The sequence below is a fragment of the Leopardus geoffroyi genome, chromosome A3, assembly GCF_018350155.1.
Source record: "Leopardus geoffroyi isolate Oge1 chromosome A3, O.geoffroyi_Oge1_pat1.0, whole genome shotgun sequence".
Lineage (NCBI taxonomy): Eukaryota > Metazoa > Chordata > Mammalia > Carnivora > Felidae > Leopardus > Leopardus geoffroyi.
The window spans coordinates 58,267,300-58,283,679 of NC_059336.1; the positions used below are offsets into that span (position 1 = coordinate 58,267,300).

The following is a 16,380-nucleotide window of genomic DNA, read 5'->3' on the forward strand; positions in this document are numbered from 1 at the left end:
CTGCTATTAACTGTTTTCTCTGGACAGGACAGAGGGTTCTCTTTTAACCACATAGCACTCAGCCCAGGGGTTCTCCCTCACCTAGACAAGGCAGAATGCTGTGGTCAACCTAATGAAAGGACCTTTCCCCTGGCCTACTTCAGGGAAATGCATACTGAACCTACTAGATCATATCTTCTTTTGGACCTTGAACCTTTTGAGAATCTAATGAAAGGCCCTTTTCCCAGAAAAAATAGGTACATTTGGACAAACCAAGAAATTCTGTATGTAATTTCAACTGGGCTGTCACTGGATTTCCAAAAGCCCACTCATGCAACTGGCCAGGAACCAAGGATCAAAGGTTAAGAAAAGGTTCTGGTTCTCCCTCTATGTACTTTCTAAAAACAAACCTGAAAAATTTTTGAATTAGAGAAAGGAGGCATTTGTTTATGAGCATCTGAGTTAGGAAAGACAAAAAGACTAAAAGAAGAAATCACTGAATCTAGATATCCTTAATGAGTATAATAAAAATCTTTTTAAAAAATCCTTCTTTTCTCTATTAACTAAGGGGATATCACCTGTAAGTTAATTTAGAATCACTCCTGTGAATCTCTTTTCTTCCTAATGTGGTAACAAACCAATCTGTGAATGTTACAAGCAGGCCCATGGCTTAGTGAACTACCGTGTGAGTCACCTCAGCCCACAGCCACCGGGCTGTTGCTACCTGTGGCTCAGCTGGTCTCTGCAGGGCAGGATGCACAGACTCGGAGTTGCCATTGGAAAAAGACTCTGATCTGGAAGGCACTGGTGGCTCCAATACTCTGCCTGTCTGCTTAGACTGGGCTTCAGGGGAGCTGTGGTTAGTTTTCCTAAATCTATCTTCCACCTGCATCAGAGAATTAGAAGACATAACTCAGTGTTAGTAGGGAAAAGCAGAGATCCCAAAGAAAGCTTGAGTGGAAGGGCCCTAGAGAGAAATTTTCTCTTTTTCTCTAGCTACAAGGAAAGAGAGGAGGCAAATATAATAGGGCTAAAATTCAATTTGAGATAAAGAAATATGAAGATAAAAATTAAGCCTTTAAAATCTCCTGGCAAGAATTCTAAGATTGTACATGACGATAAACTAGGAAAAAAAAATGAACGTCACAACTAACTACACCAAAAGATTAAGATTAGAAGATTATCATCAGGAATTCAAAACACATTTCATCGTACCCAAAACAAAGGCATTCTAGGATACGGAGAACACTTGTTCCTAGAATCTATTCTCTGTGAGGGTGAGACGTGGTGGAAGGGTGCCACCTACAGGCCAGGTTTCAACACACTGCAGAAGTCAACCAGCTTCCAGGAGTCCTAGTATTCCAAAAGTTACCGCTTTGCCACATCCTCACCAGGAGGCTCTGGGTGGCCCAACTGCACCAATTTCATTAACAAATCACAATCAGTTACAAATCAGATTTGTTAAAAAAGTCAGTATAATTGGGCTATAAGCACTGTTCATTTTCATGGTGGTTTTGGAAAAATAGTTAACCAGGCCACCATCCCCTTATGTACATTTTAGGAATGATTTTGCCATATAATCTTCCCTCTGTTTAGTGCTCACTTCACCCAAGAGTTGTTTACAGAGGCACTCTGGTCGTCTCTGGAGAAAACACCAAGCAGATAAGGGACCGCAGGCAAGTGTCCTTTCACTTGTCTGAACCACATTTTCTTGGCTAGAAAACCAAAAGACTGACTCTGATCTGCTCTCTGTGTCCCTGTCTAAGCTTACTATTACACAGCTCCTAAGAGTCATTCTACTACTTCCCAGGGAATGAGAAACACCGGATCAATATTTAAGCAACAAAGGAAAGAAAATACCTCTCGGGTTCTGTCAGTGGGCTCATAGTGGGGCTTAGGCTCTGGAGCGTGATAGCTTGGCTTGCTCCTTTCCTGCTGCGGTGGCTGCTGCTGCTGCGGGTGCGGCCTCCTGTGGTCATGCTGTAGAGACAGGAGATATGCTTGTTCTTGTTGCAACTGCCTCTGGAGCCTCTCTGCCTGCCGGTGCTCCTCCATCTCCCGCCATCGGCACTCCTTGGAGAGGGAGAGGAGAACACTAAATCTATGGGCCACCGCACAACTCGCCTCTTCTCTGGATTAATTCTCAACTTTTCACAAAGACCATGCCTTCCCCCCCACCTTTTTTTAATCACAGAGCAAAATGACTGGGATTTTAAATAGCGTATTACCTGTGGAAAAATATGACAGCTTGTTGCTAACCATAATATCACTGGACAGAGAGAGAATTCAATTAAAAGTTGGTTTTGGTGGTTTCAAAAGTTAGTGTACTAGGCAAAAATCCTATGGCATGTGCTTTGAACTTTCAGCCTTTGGCATTCTAGTTTGTTCACTGAATGCCAAGTTCTGTTCAAACCCTTGCTATCTACCAAAGAGAACAGTTAACTCTTTAACAGGAAATAAGTAAGTAAATAGAAGCCACCTCAAAATGTGCCCAAAGCAGCATGACCACAGAGGACATCTCCATTTGAGCCTGTCAGCCCACAACACTAACCAAAATGGTCTGGTAATCACCACGGCTATGCCCAAAGCTCAGGGGAGGGATAGAGAAATGAGCCCTAATGCTACGGAACAAGACAGATACAGGGCGTTACCAGTAACATGGCCTGCTCCTGGAGCAGCTGCTGCTGAAGGATTTCCAAGTGCCGCTGCTCCTCTTCTAGCTGTCGCCTGATATACTCCTGTCACACAGAAATTACCCAGCAATCAATTTATCCCAAAGGAAAGCATCAGAACCACCTGAATGGAGCACCAAGAACCATTTGCCCCAATGGTCTTCAGTGGTAATTCACTTAGTGATGGATATATTATGAAACATATAGTGAAAGATTGTCCCCAAGATCTTCAAATTGGTCAACGAAGATCTAAAGAGTCTAATAAATGATGATATACACTCTACTGATATACACAAAAGTATCTGATAGTTCTTCTGTAAGAACGCAGCTGTTAAATACAATTGCAGGATTTCAAAGAACCAGGATATTCCTCTTAAGGATGGTAGACCAGAGAAATCAAGTTTAATTAGATAAGAAACCAGAGGGTTCTCATTGCCCTAGAGGGTTCCGATGAATCATTTAAAACAAGCATGGATTGCCAATTTTTAAAACCCCAAACCAAAACCCGTTTTAATATTAAAACAGAACAAACATGATTTGTGTTTTCTCTGATGACACAGAAGCTACCTGGAATGACTATATTCTGAAAGCCATGATCTGTGAACACCAGACTCAGGTGGTTTCTCACAAATGAACAGGCCCAGGCTCTTCAAGAAGAGACTGAGAGTGTGCGTGTGTGTGTTTGTGGGGAGGGGGCAGGGAACTTATTTTCAAGGGGAAGAGAATGACAAGCCTCTGGATCAATGAAAACAGGTACATACCCAAAACATGTAAAGACGAGAAATCCAACCTTGAAGTTGCATACATATTTAATAGACTAGGAAATCAAGAGATGTTTGGAAATCTCAGACCTTTAGAAAACCCTCAACCTTCCATTTTCTCAGTATCCTCATTTGAGAAATGAGTATCAAGAATATTCTTGGGGCACGTGGATGGCTCAGTTGGTTAAACGTCTGACTTCAGCTCAGATCATAATCTCGTGGTTCGGGAGTTCAAGCCCCGCGTCGGACTCTGGGCTGACAGCTCAGAGCCTGGAGCCTGCTTCAGATTCAGTCTCCCTCTCTCTCCCTGCTCCTCCCTCGCACTCTGTCTCTCTCTCTCTCTCTCTCTCTCTCAAAATGAAACAAACATTTAAAAAAATCGGGGCGCCTGGGTGGCTCAGTTGGTTAAGCGGCCGACTTCAGCTCAGGTCACGATCCCGCGATCCGTGAGTTCGAGCCCCGCGTCAGGCTCTTTGCTGACAGCCCAGAGCCTGGAGCCTGTTTCAGATTCTGTGTCTCCCTCTCTCTGACCCTCCCCCGTTCATGCTCTGTCTCTCTCTGTCTCAAAAATAAATAAATGTTAAAAAAAAAAAAATTTAATAAAAAAAAAAACATTCTCTTGCAACTCTCAAGATTTTTTGTAAGGCTCAAATAGGACACAGACATTAAACAACTCTGAAATACAAACAAAAGAAGTTTCCTTCCTTTTCAAGAAGGAAAAAAGCTAACTGTTCCAGAAAGGGAGTAGACTAAGAGATCTAAGAAGAGAAGTTTTATTCTGAAATTCAGATTACGTCTTTACAGTGTCTAATGCTGACCATCCACTTGTACCATGGCACACATTTTAAAATAAAAATAGCTATACATCTGAGCTGGACAGAAGTTTTCGTTAACCAATAATTCTGGTTTAGAGAATGCAGGATAACACAAATCATGACATATATATTTCCTCAGAAACCTTTATCTTATAAAATAAACTTTACCCAAAAAAGCCAATCTGGGGGAAAGTGTATCTAGAAGGGCATTTGCAAAGACACTCTGATTCCAACCTGGGCTCCAAGTCCCATTCCTCTTAGCCTAACCTTCCACAGCACATGCTATGCCAAGCACTGACCTAGCATGACATGTGGCCTTCCCGTGCAACAGCTGAGAAAGGAATCTGAGTTCCAACTCACCTCTTCTTTGAACTAGACTGAAATGAACCATAACTTGAAAGACCAAATTAGTACAGTCGTTTTGTCTTTTTGCCTTCAAAACACAAGGACAACCAGGAAAGTCACGTCTATCCAAACCACAAATGTCCTAACATACAATGAGCATGCAGAATACAATCATACATGTATACAAACATGCAGAAGTGCAGTTTCTTACAGCACTGTTAACACGAAAGATTTTGCAACAGAATAAGGAAAGCAGAATAAAACTACTTTGATACCTATCTATTTTCAAGAAGAGGTAAAGGATACTTGCTATACACTGCTAGGAATTTACCCAAAGGATACAGGAGTGCTGATGCATAGGGGCACTTGTATCCCAATGTTTATAGCAGCACTTTCAACAATAGCCAAATTATGGAAAGAGCCTAAATGTCCATCAACTGATGAATGGATAAAGAAGATATGGTTTATATATACAATGGAATACTACCTGGCAATGAGAAAGAATGAAATCTGACCATTTGTAGCAATGTGGATGGAACTGGAGGGTATTATGCTAAGTGAAATAAATCAGGCAGAGAAAGACAGATACCATATGTTTTCACTTATATGTGGATCCTGAGAAACTTAAGAGAAGACGTGAGGGAGGGCAAGGGGGAAAAAAAGTTACAGAGAGGGAGGGAGGCAAACCACAAGAGACTCTGAAATGCTGAGAACAGACTGATGGTTGATGGGGGGTGGGGGAGAGGGGAAAGTGGGTGATGGGCATTGAGGAGGGCACCTGTTGGGATGAGCACTGGATGTTGTATGGAAACCAATTTGACAATAAATTATATTTAACATAAAAAAAAGAATACTTGCTATACATGAATGTTAACGACTGTCACTAGCACATTAAAGATTAAGTATTACTCTCACATACTCCTCTCACCATCACATTGTGAGAATTACCCCTAGGAGACTTAACTTTCAAAAGCTTAATTACTTTTACTCCTCTTTGCAATCCCTAAGTATAAATCAGAATGTGGGGAAAAACAAAACAAACAAACCCAAAACACAGCAGTGCTAACTGGCCAATAATGTCAATAGTAACAGAAATATCCTTAAATTCTCAGGAAGAAATAGTACATGTGCAGAGAACCTGAAGCATATGATCAATATCAAGGATAGTAGCTGAATACTCAACTGTGGAAGTTAATACCATAGTTGATAAGTATTTTAAGTATGAATTTCAAGTATTCTTTAAATTGGTCTCCATTCATATCTTTTCTCCTTAACCCAAAGCTCATAACAAAGAGCGATCAATTCAAAGATGTGAGAGGTGAAGAGGTTCTGAGGGGCTCACACTGACAGCACAGACACAAAAGCACAGTCAATTCAGGGAACAGAGATTTCTAAAGACAACTATAGCTGGCATCAATAAAATGCTCTAAGTATTACCAAAATATCATCTTTTTTGGCTAAACAAAACCACGATGTTATTAGTTTTTCTAATGCTACATAGGTATATACTGAGTTATATACAAATGTTTATTATGATATTCAGCCACTGGATAATTCAAACATCCCTTGTGGTTGGTTTTTCAGTTCATTAAAGAAAAGGCTAATAATCATCCAGATATCTGAGGTTCAAAGCATTTAAGCCAAGCCCAAAAAGAAATATTCAGAAATCTTTTGGGCATCACACTATTTGGAGACCACTCAAATGACTTTAAGAGGTTTCTAAATGTAAAAATTTATCCATCATTTTTAATTTCAATTTATTAATTCAATTTATTGCTGTGCTTCCAATTGTGCTCCGGCTTTTGCAAACCTCTGAAATCCTGAATGTGTGTGTGTGTGTGTGTGTGTGTGTGTGTGTGTGTGTGTGTACATACGTGCGTGCACACGTGTCTGTACTTTGAGTCCCAAATCCCCCAACTCTACAAAGTAACCTCACATATGACCTCACATATGCATGGTCAGAACATTCTTTTGTGAACTAACCTGTTCTCTTTCAACTCTCCTCTTTTCTTCCTCTGCCCGTCTCCTCTCTTCTTCTTCTTTACGTCTTCTTTCCAGTTCCTCCAGACGCCTCTTCTCTTCTTGTTCTCTCCTTCGCTGTTCACGTTCTTGCTGCCTTCTAGCTTCACGTTCTCTCCTTTGTTGCTGCGCAAGTAAAGATATGTAATCAGCAGGTATCTTCTAACTACTGCTCTCATGACACTCTGCTGACCATTTACAGGTAGGTGCTAATGAGGGGAAGTTCACAGACCCCATCTCGACTGGCCAGTTATTTCCACACTGCTCCTCCACCCCACATGTACCAGCTTCCTCATAAATATTGGTCAAATGTGGGGTGCTTCTGTGAATCCTTACACAGTTTGGTTTCGTTTGATATCAATTCCCCATTCTTCACTATACTACGCAACTAAAGGACAGGGAATTCTTTATCCATGCACATCACTAACAGAATTATCCAGGGCCCTTAAATCAGAAGAAAAAGACAGAAGACAAAGGAATAAAGGAGAACGGAAGTAAAGCAAAGAAAGGAAAGAAATAGTTAAAAAGAGGAAAAAGAAAGGAAAAAGAAATTGACAATAAGAATAAGAAATGCCAGTATTATTCATAGTAATGAATTTAAGAAACTGCCACAGCACACATGCATACCATATGTCCTGCACTGTGCTCAGTGTTTGATATTCTTTATTCCATTTCCTTTATCTAATAAAATTTTCAAAACAAACCTGGAAATAAGTATTTCAATCCTACTTTACAGATGAGCAAACAGGTTCAGAAGAGTCACGTGATTTGCCCAGTGTCACCCAGCTAGCAAGTCCCAAACTAGAAGGGCCATTCTGCCTCTAATGCCTGTAGTATTAACCATGTGCATCCTACTAGCAGGTAGGTAGACTCTGACAACTGTTCCTAATCCAGGCTGTTCTATATAACCCCTAAGTATAGAGTAGTGGGACACACTGGGCACCTGTCTGGCTGCTTTTCTCATCCAGCCCCAGACATCTGTTAATAAGGCACTTCTACAGTGTAAAGTATAGAATTAACCAATTCTTCCCACAAATATGAAAAATGCTAGCCTCTACACTAGGGCCATCTAATAAAACACTCCAGGATGATGAAAATGTTCTGTCTCAGTACTATTCAATAGAGTAGCTACTAGCCACATGTTGCTACTGAGTACCTAAAATATGACTAGTACGATTGAGGAACTTCCTTTTTTTTTTTTTTTTAAGTTTTATTTATTTTTGAGACAGAGCATGAACGGGGGAGGGTCAGAGAGAGAGGGAGACACAGAATCGGAAACAAGCTCCAGGCTCTGAGCCATCAGCCCAGAGCCCGACGCGGGGCTCGAACTCACGGACCGCGAGATCGTGACCTGAGCCGAAGTCGGACGCTCAACCAACTGAGCCACCCAGGCGCCCCAGGAACTTCCTTTTCAATTTTACTTCAATGAAGTTAACTTAAGTTTAAATAGCCATATATGGCTAGTGGCTACTCTACTGGACAGCACAGGTCTAAAGAATACACAGCCATCGAATTTCTCAAGACACAGGAAGCTGACAGTATTACCACAAACTTCAATGTGGCACTAAGATTATTAGATAAGAAAGTTTGGGATAAAGTTATTGGGGATATTAGACATAAATATTTATAATAGGCATAAAAGTAGGTATTTATTATAGTCTGAGTATTAATTTCTCCCCCCCCCCCACACACAAGCATTCATTCTGAAGGTAGACACTTAAAAAAATGATTTCCTAAGAAATATAAAGAAATGTCTTATATGTGGGAACCCTTGCACAGAGAGGATTTCTTGGTACCTGGTCTCTCTCAGCTGAGTGTTACATGACCATTACTCTCAATACAGTTCTGAGTTAGCTTCTGGCCCCATCTCCTCTCTCATTCCATATATTGCATGGTTTAGTTATTTTTCTTTAAAATTTTTTTTAAATGTTTATTTTTTATTTATCTTTGAGAGAGACAGAAACAGAATGCGAGTGGGTTAGGGGCAGAGAGAGTGAGACACAGAATCTGAAGGAGGGTCCAAGCTCCGAGCTGTCAGGACAGAGCTTGACATGGGGCTCAAACTCACAAGCTGTGAGATCATGACCCAAGCTGAAGTTGGACCTCAACCGACTGAGCCACCCATGTGCCCCCTCATGCTTTATTTTTTTCCCAGCACTGTCTGCTCTTAGAATTCAACACACAAAACACACAGTTTCCCATGGGTGTGGGTAGGGTCGTAGAAATAAAAGAGTTCCTGTCCTGGTGTTTAGAAACTACAACTTTAATGGCCAAGGCATCTTTATTAAATTGAAACATGTACACTGTCCCCATACAATGTACTTGCTGTCTGTCATTTGCTAGCTTAATGCCCATATAGGCACATGTGCCATGGTGTGGGGCTTGCATTCAGGGCACCTGGCCCTGAGCACTGTGCTGCACCCTTGGGAGGAAAGAGGCCTTTCTTTAAAAACTAGCTACTGAGGGGCGCCTGGGTGGCTCAGTTGGTTAGGCGACTGACTTCGGCTCAGGTGATGATCTCACAGTTCGTGAGTTCGAGCCCTGCATTGGGCTCTGTGCTAACAGCTCAGAGCCTGGAGCCTATTTCAGATTCTGTGTCTCCCTCTCTCTCTACCCCTCCTCCTCACACTCTGTATCTCTCTGTCTCTCAATAATAAATGAACATTAAAAAAAAAATTTTTTTTAACTAGCTACTGATAAATAAAACCCACAAAACCACCTCACCCTGCCCCAGGACTTCATCAGCAATATAACACAGACACTTGAGGAAAGAAATCTGAGAATCTCATCCAAGCAGTGTTACTGGAGCCTTTCTACTTCAAAGCAAATTAAGTTAAGATCTTTTATTTTACAACTTTTGTTTTTTCCATTCAGGAACAAAAAGAAGAGAGTGGCTTTTACCAGTACGTTACTTATAACAAATATAAGCTCAGAATACAACCATTTCTCTAACACTGGTAATAAAAATCCCCATATTTTGCCAATTGGGAAACAAGTTTCTTTGCTTTAAACAGAAATTCTTTAATTCTTTCAGATATTCCTGACTAGCCATGTCTTCCAAAGGAAAGCATCTTCTGAGCTTCTCTATTGAATATAAAGACATTCAAAATAAAACAAAATGCCTTCTAATAAACCTAAAACATAAAGAATCTCATTCGATCAGTTTTAAAGCTTAAAACAGTTGTATTTTCCTCTAAGAGGTGAACATGGAAGCTCTGTGGAAGTTTCTGTCCTGAGGAGTGAGAGTGGTTTTGTGTACTCTACTATTTTTACAGACTCAGCACTGCTTAGTTCTGAGAACAACCATGGGCAAGGCTGGCAACAATCAGGACACTTTCAGGTTTTATAAAAGAGAAATGGCTTGCTAGAATAGAATACATTGGGTTTAGCAAACACCTGGCAGGCAAGGTAAGAAGGGCCTCACCTCTGGATGAAAATAAGAACCCACAATCACAAGAAAGGAAGACAGAAAGCTACCTGACAAGATATGTAAACAATTTCCCTCCAAATCTGTCAGACAAAAGGAAAACAGAAAAACAAAGAAAAGGGAAACAAAATCAAAGGCAAGCAGTTTCTACTGCCCTTAAAATTGCCCCTTAGCTTCAGAAAATTTAGGCTCCAAGTATATTGGATTAATATGAACAGGTCAGAAGAGGCAAAGAACCTTATGCAATGAATTTTACAACTTTTAGATAACAAAAGTAGCCAAAATGGGCTAGAGGGGTCCTTTGAAAAATTTTAGTACACACCATGGAATCCTAGAAAGACAAGTGAAAGGACTCAAGGGACAGAGGTTGTGGTCCTGATTCTGCTCAGCTTCCCTGTTACAAGCCACTTCCCCTCTATGAGCCTCAGGTTCCTGACTTGTCAGAACAGAGTTATGTGTGGTGGGGGTGCGAAGCAGGCAGTGTGCATCAGAAATCATCATGGGGTGGAGTTTACAATGGTTATGATTTTGAAGAAGTCAATAGTTGGTGTCTACAATGAGAAAAAGTGTTTAAAAAGTCTTATAGGCAATGAACTCTAAGAGAATCATTCCTCTGCAAAAGATCTGCCCCCCACACCATCCTGTGGAGGGCACCCTGATGCACTGAAATTAAGAGAGGAGAGAGGTGAAGAACTACCATAGTAGGTGTCTACATCAGCAGTCTCTAGAAGTGAACAAGATCATCGAGTGAAGTCTAGGAAAAAAACACTCAACTCTTATTTACTTGTATTTGTAGCTCACCCTTTTTAAGATAGCTATTTCTGCATGTTTTATAATATACATACTCAGTGCAAAGGTATGTTAAGTAGACATACGCGTCAGATATATGCCTTCAGTTTCTCTTACCCTCCATGCCACTGCACTATGCTAAGCAATGCCACATGACCAAATAGATGCAGACCCACAACAGCCATAGAGATGATGTGCTTACTGCCGTTTCCTTACACACCATGCAAACTACTAAAAATTCCTTAATTTTTACATATGATGTTGAAGGTCCCATTTAGACTTATAGTATCACAGTAACAGAAAGAAAAGCAATAGCCTGCACTTATTTCTCTCTTATACTAAACAACAACAACAACAACAAAAAACTTGAATGAAAGCAAAGCCATCCCTATCTCTGCTGACGCCTCAGCTATTATCAGCAAGGACTCCTTCAGGAAAGAGCCAGGAGGGGACACAACTCCAAGGAGAGCCCTGGAGGTTGCCATGCTGAGGTCTGGGAGAAACGACCAACCAGCAGCCTGCTACTAAGCCGCCACACAGCTGGCAGCCAGATGCGGTCTAGCATCCAACTCAAACCAGCCTCCAGATGCAAGCTCCAGAGAAGAAAAGCGGAAGTTGCGGAGGAAAAGCAGAGAGGGAGCGAACCAGGGTCAGATCTCAGGCCACCCACTCCCCAGACCCACTTCTCATCTCCCCTCTCCTGAGCTGTTGTCACCTTGACTTCAAGAAATGGCAGGACCTTGGTGCACATCCTCTGGTCACATGGGCTCTAAAGTGGAAGCACTCATTCTCCTTCAAGGGAGTAAGCCTCCAAGTGGTAAGACATGTACAATCCATTTTCTTGGTTGTTTCCAACTACACTGAGGGCACGGCTCCTAGCCCATTAGAAAATCTTGACTACTTTCATGTAACTAAATGCTACTACTAAGAGGCAACTTTTAAGTGATTTTACAAGGAGCTTTTTCCACATTATTTACATTGAAAAACATTTTTATTTTTTTAATTTAAATTTTAACGTTAGGTGCAACACTGGTTTCAGAAGTAGAAGTCAGTGATTCATCACTTACATATAACACTCAGTGCTCATCACAAGTGCCCTCCTTGATACCGATCACCCATCTAACCCATCCCCACCCATCTCCCTCCATTTGTTCTCCGTCATTAAAGAGTCTCTTGTGGTTTGTTTCCCTTCTTTTCTTTCCCCCACTTCCCATATGTACATTTAAAAAGTTTAAAGTACTAAGTACTTTAAAAATTCAAAATGAATTATAAGGTGTATGTCAAAAATAAGGTGCCCCATTTCTCCTCACCCCCAATTCGTGATTCCCAAGGTAAAATCACTTCCAATGCCTTTTGTTTTTCTCACAGTATTTGCCTCCTGATTTTTAAATAACACTTTCATAAGAGCTATTTTTAAAAAAATTTCCACTTTAGACACCATCTATTGATTTCTCCCCCAAAGAATATCCATCCACAGCACCATTCCATGTTCCCAGTCTAGTCATGTGACAATTTCTGATTAAATGAAAACCACATTCAAGGCAAAATTTAGTGTTTGGAGGAGCTATTAGTTGCCTTATTTTTGTTGTTGTGGTCTCTTTCACTGGTTTTCTATGGGTCTATCACAAAATCATCTGTAAAGTCTCTTGCACCACCACAGACCTCCTTTCAATATGGTCAAGTCAATCAGGCATTCTTTCTTCCTAGAGATTTAACCTCTCACACCCCTTTCTTCCCCTACACCAACCAAGACTGCTTGCTCTCCAGGCAGCCTATGCTTGGCCACCAACTTCCTAGGAATTCTTTTGAACTCTCTCCTGTACAGGATCCTGTTTCCTGTAGCCCTTGCCACTTTCGTCCTCATTTGCTGGAACACGTTCTCCAGTAGCTTCCTGAGAAGTGAAAACAAGGCAAAAGGCTTTAGGGACTTCGCAGGCCACAGAACCTTTACTCTCACAAGGTACATATAATTTTGACTCAGGCTAGTAATTTTCCCTCAGATTTCTGCAAGCACAGCTATGTCATTTTCTAGTTTCTGATGGTGCTCCTGGAAAATCTCAGACCATTCAGATTCCTGATACTTAGTACAAGACCCATGCACACCCCAACCCTCTACCTGCTCCACCCACCATGGCTTTTAGGATGTTTTTTTCATCCCAGACATTGTGAACTGTCAAGACGACATAAGTACCTTTGTATGGGTCTTTTTTCATTCATTGTGCAGGAGACTCAGTACATCTTTCAGTCAGTACAGAAATTCGTATTTCTTAGCTTTGGAAACTTTCCTTGAATTAGTTCTGTAGTTCTCCCTACGGTAATTATTTCCTACACCATCTAATTAAATGGTTGTTAAACCCCCTGAATTGATTTGGTTTTTCTTCTGTTCATCATAAACTTAACCCCCCCGCACCCCACAACGTTCTGGGAGTTTTAATTTATAAAAACTTTTCAGAGGCGCCTGGGTGGTTCAGTCAGTTAGGGGTCTGACTCTTGATTTTGGCTCAGGTCACAATCTCACAGTTTTTGAGTTTGAGCCCCGCACTGGGGTCTGCATTGACAGTGCAGAGCCTGCTTGGGATTTTCTGCCTCCCTCCCCATCTCTCTCAAAATTAAATAATTAAAAGTTTTTAAAAAATTTAAAAACTTCAAAAATTCTTAGTTTCTGAACATCGTTTCATGAATATTATTTGTTCTTCTCATTCGAGGGATATTAAGATCCTACACATGTGCATGTGTCTGTGTATGCAATAGTTTCTGTTCCCTACACTATTTCCTTCAAGATCCTTTTTCTATTTGTCTTTCATGTTAAAGGTTTTTCTCAGTGCCCACAATCTTGGCTGTCCATTCACATTTAAGACAATAAAAAGGAAATGATAAGGGCTATGGAGAGTGGTTGGTAACTATTAAGCTTCACAGTAAGATGATGGGAAGCAGCATGGGCATTTCACTGGGGCTTTTGTCCCTTTGGCTAGTCAGTATCTCCAGAGAGGAATCTCTGCAGTATTCTCAGAATCCTCCCTATCTCCTGCCTGGGTTGAGCAGAAGGTGTAGGAAAAGAAGATGGCATCTGTAATAAGTGTGGCCGCCAACACTGTGGGAGCTGAGGTGAGTGTGCATGCAGTCATACTGGTGAATACTTAGACTTCCAATTAATGCCCTTGTTTTCACTCTTTCTCTCTCCACATACTCAGTTGTGCCTGAATTCTTCATATACTGAGGCTCTGTTGTTCACTTTTTCTAGGAAGTCTATATCTGTTCCCACAGGGGAGAAGGAACAGAGTAGCCTGGCTGCCTGGGGTGGGAGAATCTAATTCTCCATATCTATATGCTGTTAGCCCCACCTGTTGCCTCTCATTTTTGACTCTTCCAGAATTTGCAGTACTAGCCTTCTTATAGTCTTTACTCTCCCATGTACTATCTAACTTCCACAATTTGGTTTCCTTTCTTGTTCTCGTTGTTCTTGTTTATACCATTTTTGTTTCTCAGTCACTTCACTGGGATTTCTCAACAAAAGTGAGGTAAGCATTGGGGTGCCTGGGTGGCTCAGCTGGTTAAGCATCCGTCTCTAGATTTCGGCTCAGGTCATGTTCTCACGGTTTGCGAGTTCGAGCTTCACATCAGGCTCTGTGCTGATAATGCAGAGCCTACTTGGGATTCTCTCTCTCCCCTTCTCTTTATGCCCCTCCCCTGCTTGTACTCCCCCTCTCTCAAAATAAATAAATATAAAAAAAATTTTAAGTGAGGTAATAAGCATCATGTTATTTTTCTTCAACTGTTTTCCTAAATCAATGTAACGGTTATTATGTAATTATTTGCCATAATTTAAAAAATTATAAGTTTTATTCAAAATGCACATCATAAAATAAGAGTAAGCAAATATCTTACAAACACGAATAGGCTACAACTGATGTTCTCAACTGTCAAATGAAAGCCTCCGAAAAGCTTTTTCTTGTTTCCTATGAAAGAAACTCTTGGTTGCTAAATCAACACACACACACACACACACACACACACACAAAAGACCATAAGCTCCCTGAGAGCAGGAATCCTGTTTCACTTACCTTTTCTGCTCTGTAGTAAGTATCACAATAAATACTTTTTTGGGTTGAATCCAACCCTCACACCGAACACACGGCATCCAAGAGAAAAACTACTGTGATTTTATCTCCAACATTTAGAGTTTAGAGTAATAAAGCACTAAAGAATCCATTCATATCTCCAGGTCCCAACAAGATCCATTCAAATCATAACGCCATCTTTTCAAGATCACTTGGAAAGTACATAAAAGCTTAAACAAGAATTGTTACATTTGGTTAGTGCCTCGTACTTTACACAACACACCTTTTATGCCTCAGAATATTCTACAAAATCCTTTAAAGTTCTCTAAGGTCTCTCTGGAACTCAAATTAGAGATCTCAAACCCAGAAGTCCATTTAAGAACAGGCATAAATTTCAAGAACAAGTCCCGTCTTTCCAGACATGCATGTAGGACTACAAATGATTGATTCATCCATTTGAGAAATATTAAGCACCATGGTGAGTATACAAAGATAAACTAGACAGAGCCCTCTCCTCCAAGTCTTGTAGGTAACATAAGTCACATGCTTTTTAAAAATCAACAAGACAATGTGGAAAGTGCTGTATTTCCTAGGACTGGCCCACTAAGCAAGTCCTGGTACGAAAACCAACTGGTTGACAAGACTGATGGCTAAGGCAAAAAACAATGCAATTACTGATTCTTCTTCCACATTATGCTCTAACATTTGAAACTGTAAATTGGACTAAGAGCAAGAATTTAAACTATGAACCATAAAAACCACTATACTCAGAAGAGGCTCTTAATTTAAGGGAGGGGAGACAATTAAAACTAAAAGAAATCCCTTAGTAAATATACCTTAATAGATGATTAATGTGAAAAACTGGCCTCTTGCAAAAGAACCTCAAAAGAAAACAGCCCAAAATAAAACATATGCCATCAGCCATCAACTAAGTAACATCAATTCATACTGGATTAACCTTATGCCTGTGATTTCAAATAACAAAACCTACGAAACTCTAATGAACGTGCCTTTTCAGGCTTACCCCACTAAGAATGAAAAACATGACATAATCCTTTGAAGCATTTGCAAATTGATGTCATCATTATTTTCTTAAATCACTCTTTGAAAACAAAATCAAAGAAACTAAAAAACTGCATGATGCTATAAAGTGGTTTCTACATCTCTCAAATTATAAAGAGAATTCCTTATTATTTAAATTTTCCCAAGCATGCCCAAGTAAATATGTACTTTTCCAGCTATGCTTTAATTAGGCTCCCTTTCTAGTTTGGTATTTAAAAGTAATGCTTTCATCTCACAATTCTAAAAACTTTTCTAAATAGATCACGTTGATAATGGTGAGGTCCATTTAAACACACTTCACTGGACTTACTGTTGTAGAAACTAACGGACTTTAATAAACCAGTCTGGTTTTCACATTCAGCCATTTCCAAGCACTTCCGGGGTCATGTTACTCCACGAACATACCACCAATCCTTGAGGTTTTTTTCCTGCCAGTTCTGATGAGGCCTTAGT

General features: G+C 40.5%; 1 protein-coding gene across 50 annotated transcripts in view; it reads right to left on the minus strand.

Moving 5' to 3' along the window:
• The window catches only part of MAP4K4 (mitogen-activated protein kinase kinase kinase kinase 4), a 192,049-nt gene that overhangs the window by 35,588 nt on the left and 140,081 nt on the right, over window positions 1-16,380 (minus strand). For 17 of the 50 annotated variants that reach the window (XM_045445658.1, XM_045445644.1, XM_045445655.1 and 14 more), the window contains exons 13-15: window positions 6,556-6,717; window positions 2,631-2,717; window positions 1,840-2,052 (exon numbers count right to left, since the gene is read on the minus strand). In XM_045445658.1, the coding sequence (XP_045301614.1) occupies window positions 1,840-2,052; window positions 2,631-2,717; window positions 6,556-6,717 (462 nt within the window). Of the gene's footprint in view, window positions 1-673; window positions 866-1,839; window positions 2,053-2,630; window positions 2,718-6,555; window positions 6,718-16,380 lie in introns of all 50 variants that reach the window. The other 33 variants (XM_045445650.1, XM_045445631.1, XM_045445652.1 and 30 more) reach the window with 4 other exon arrangements.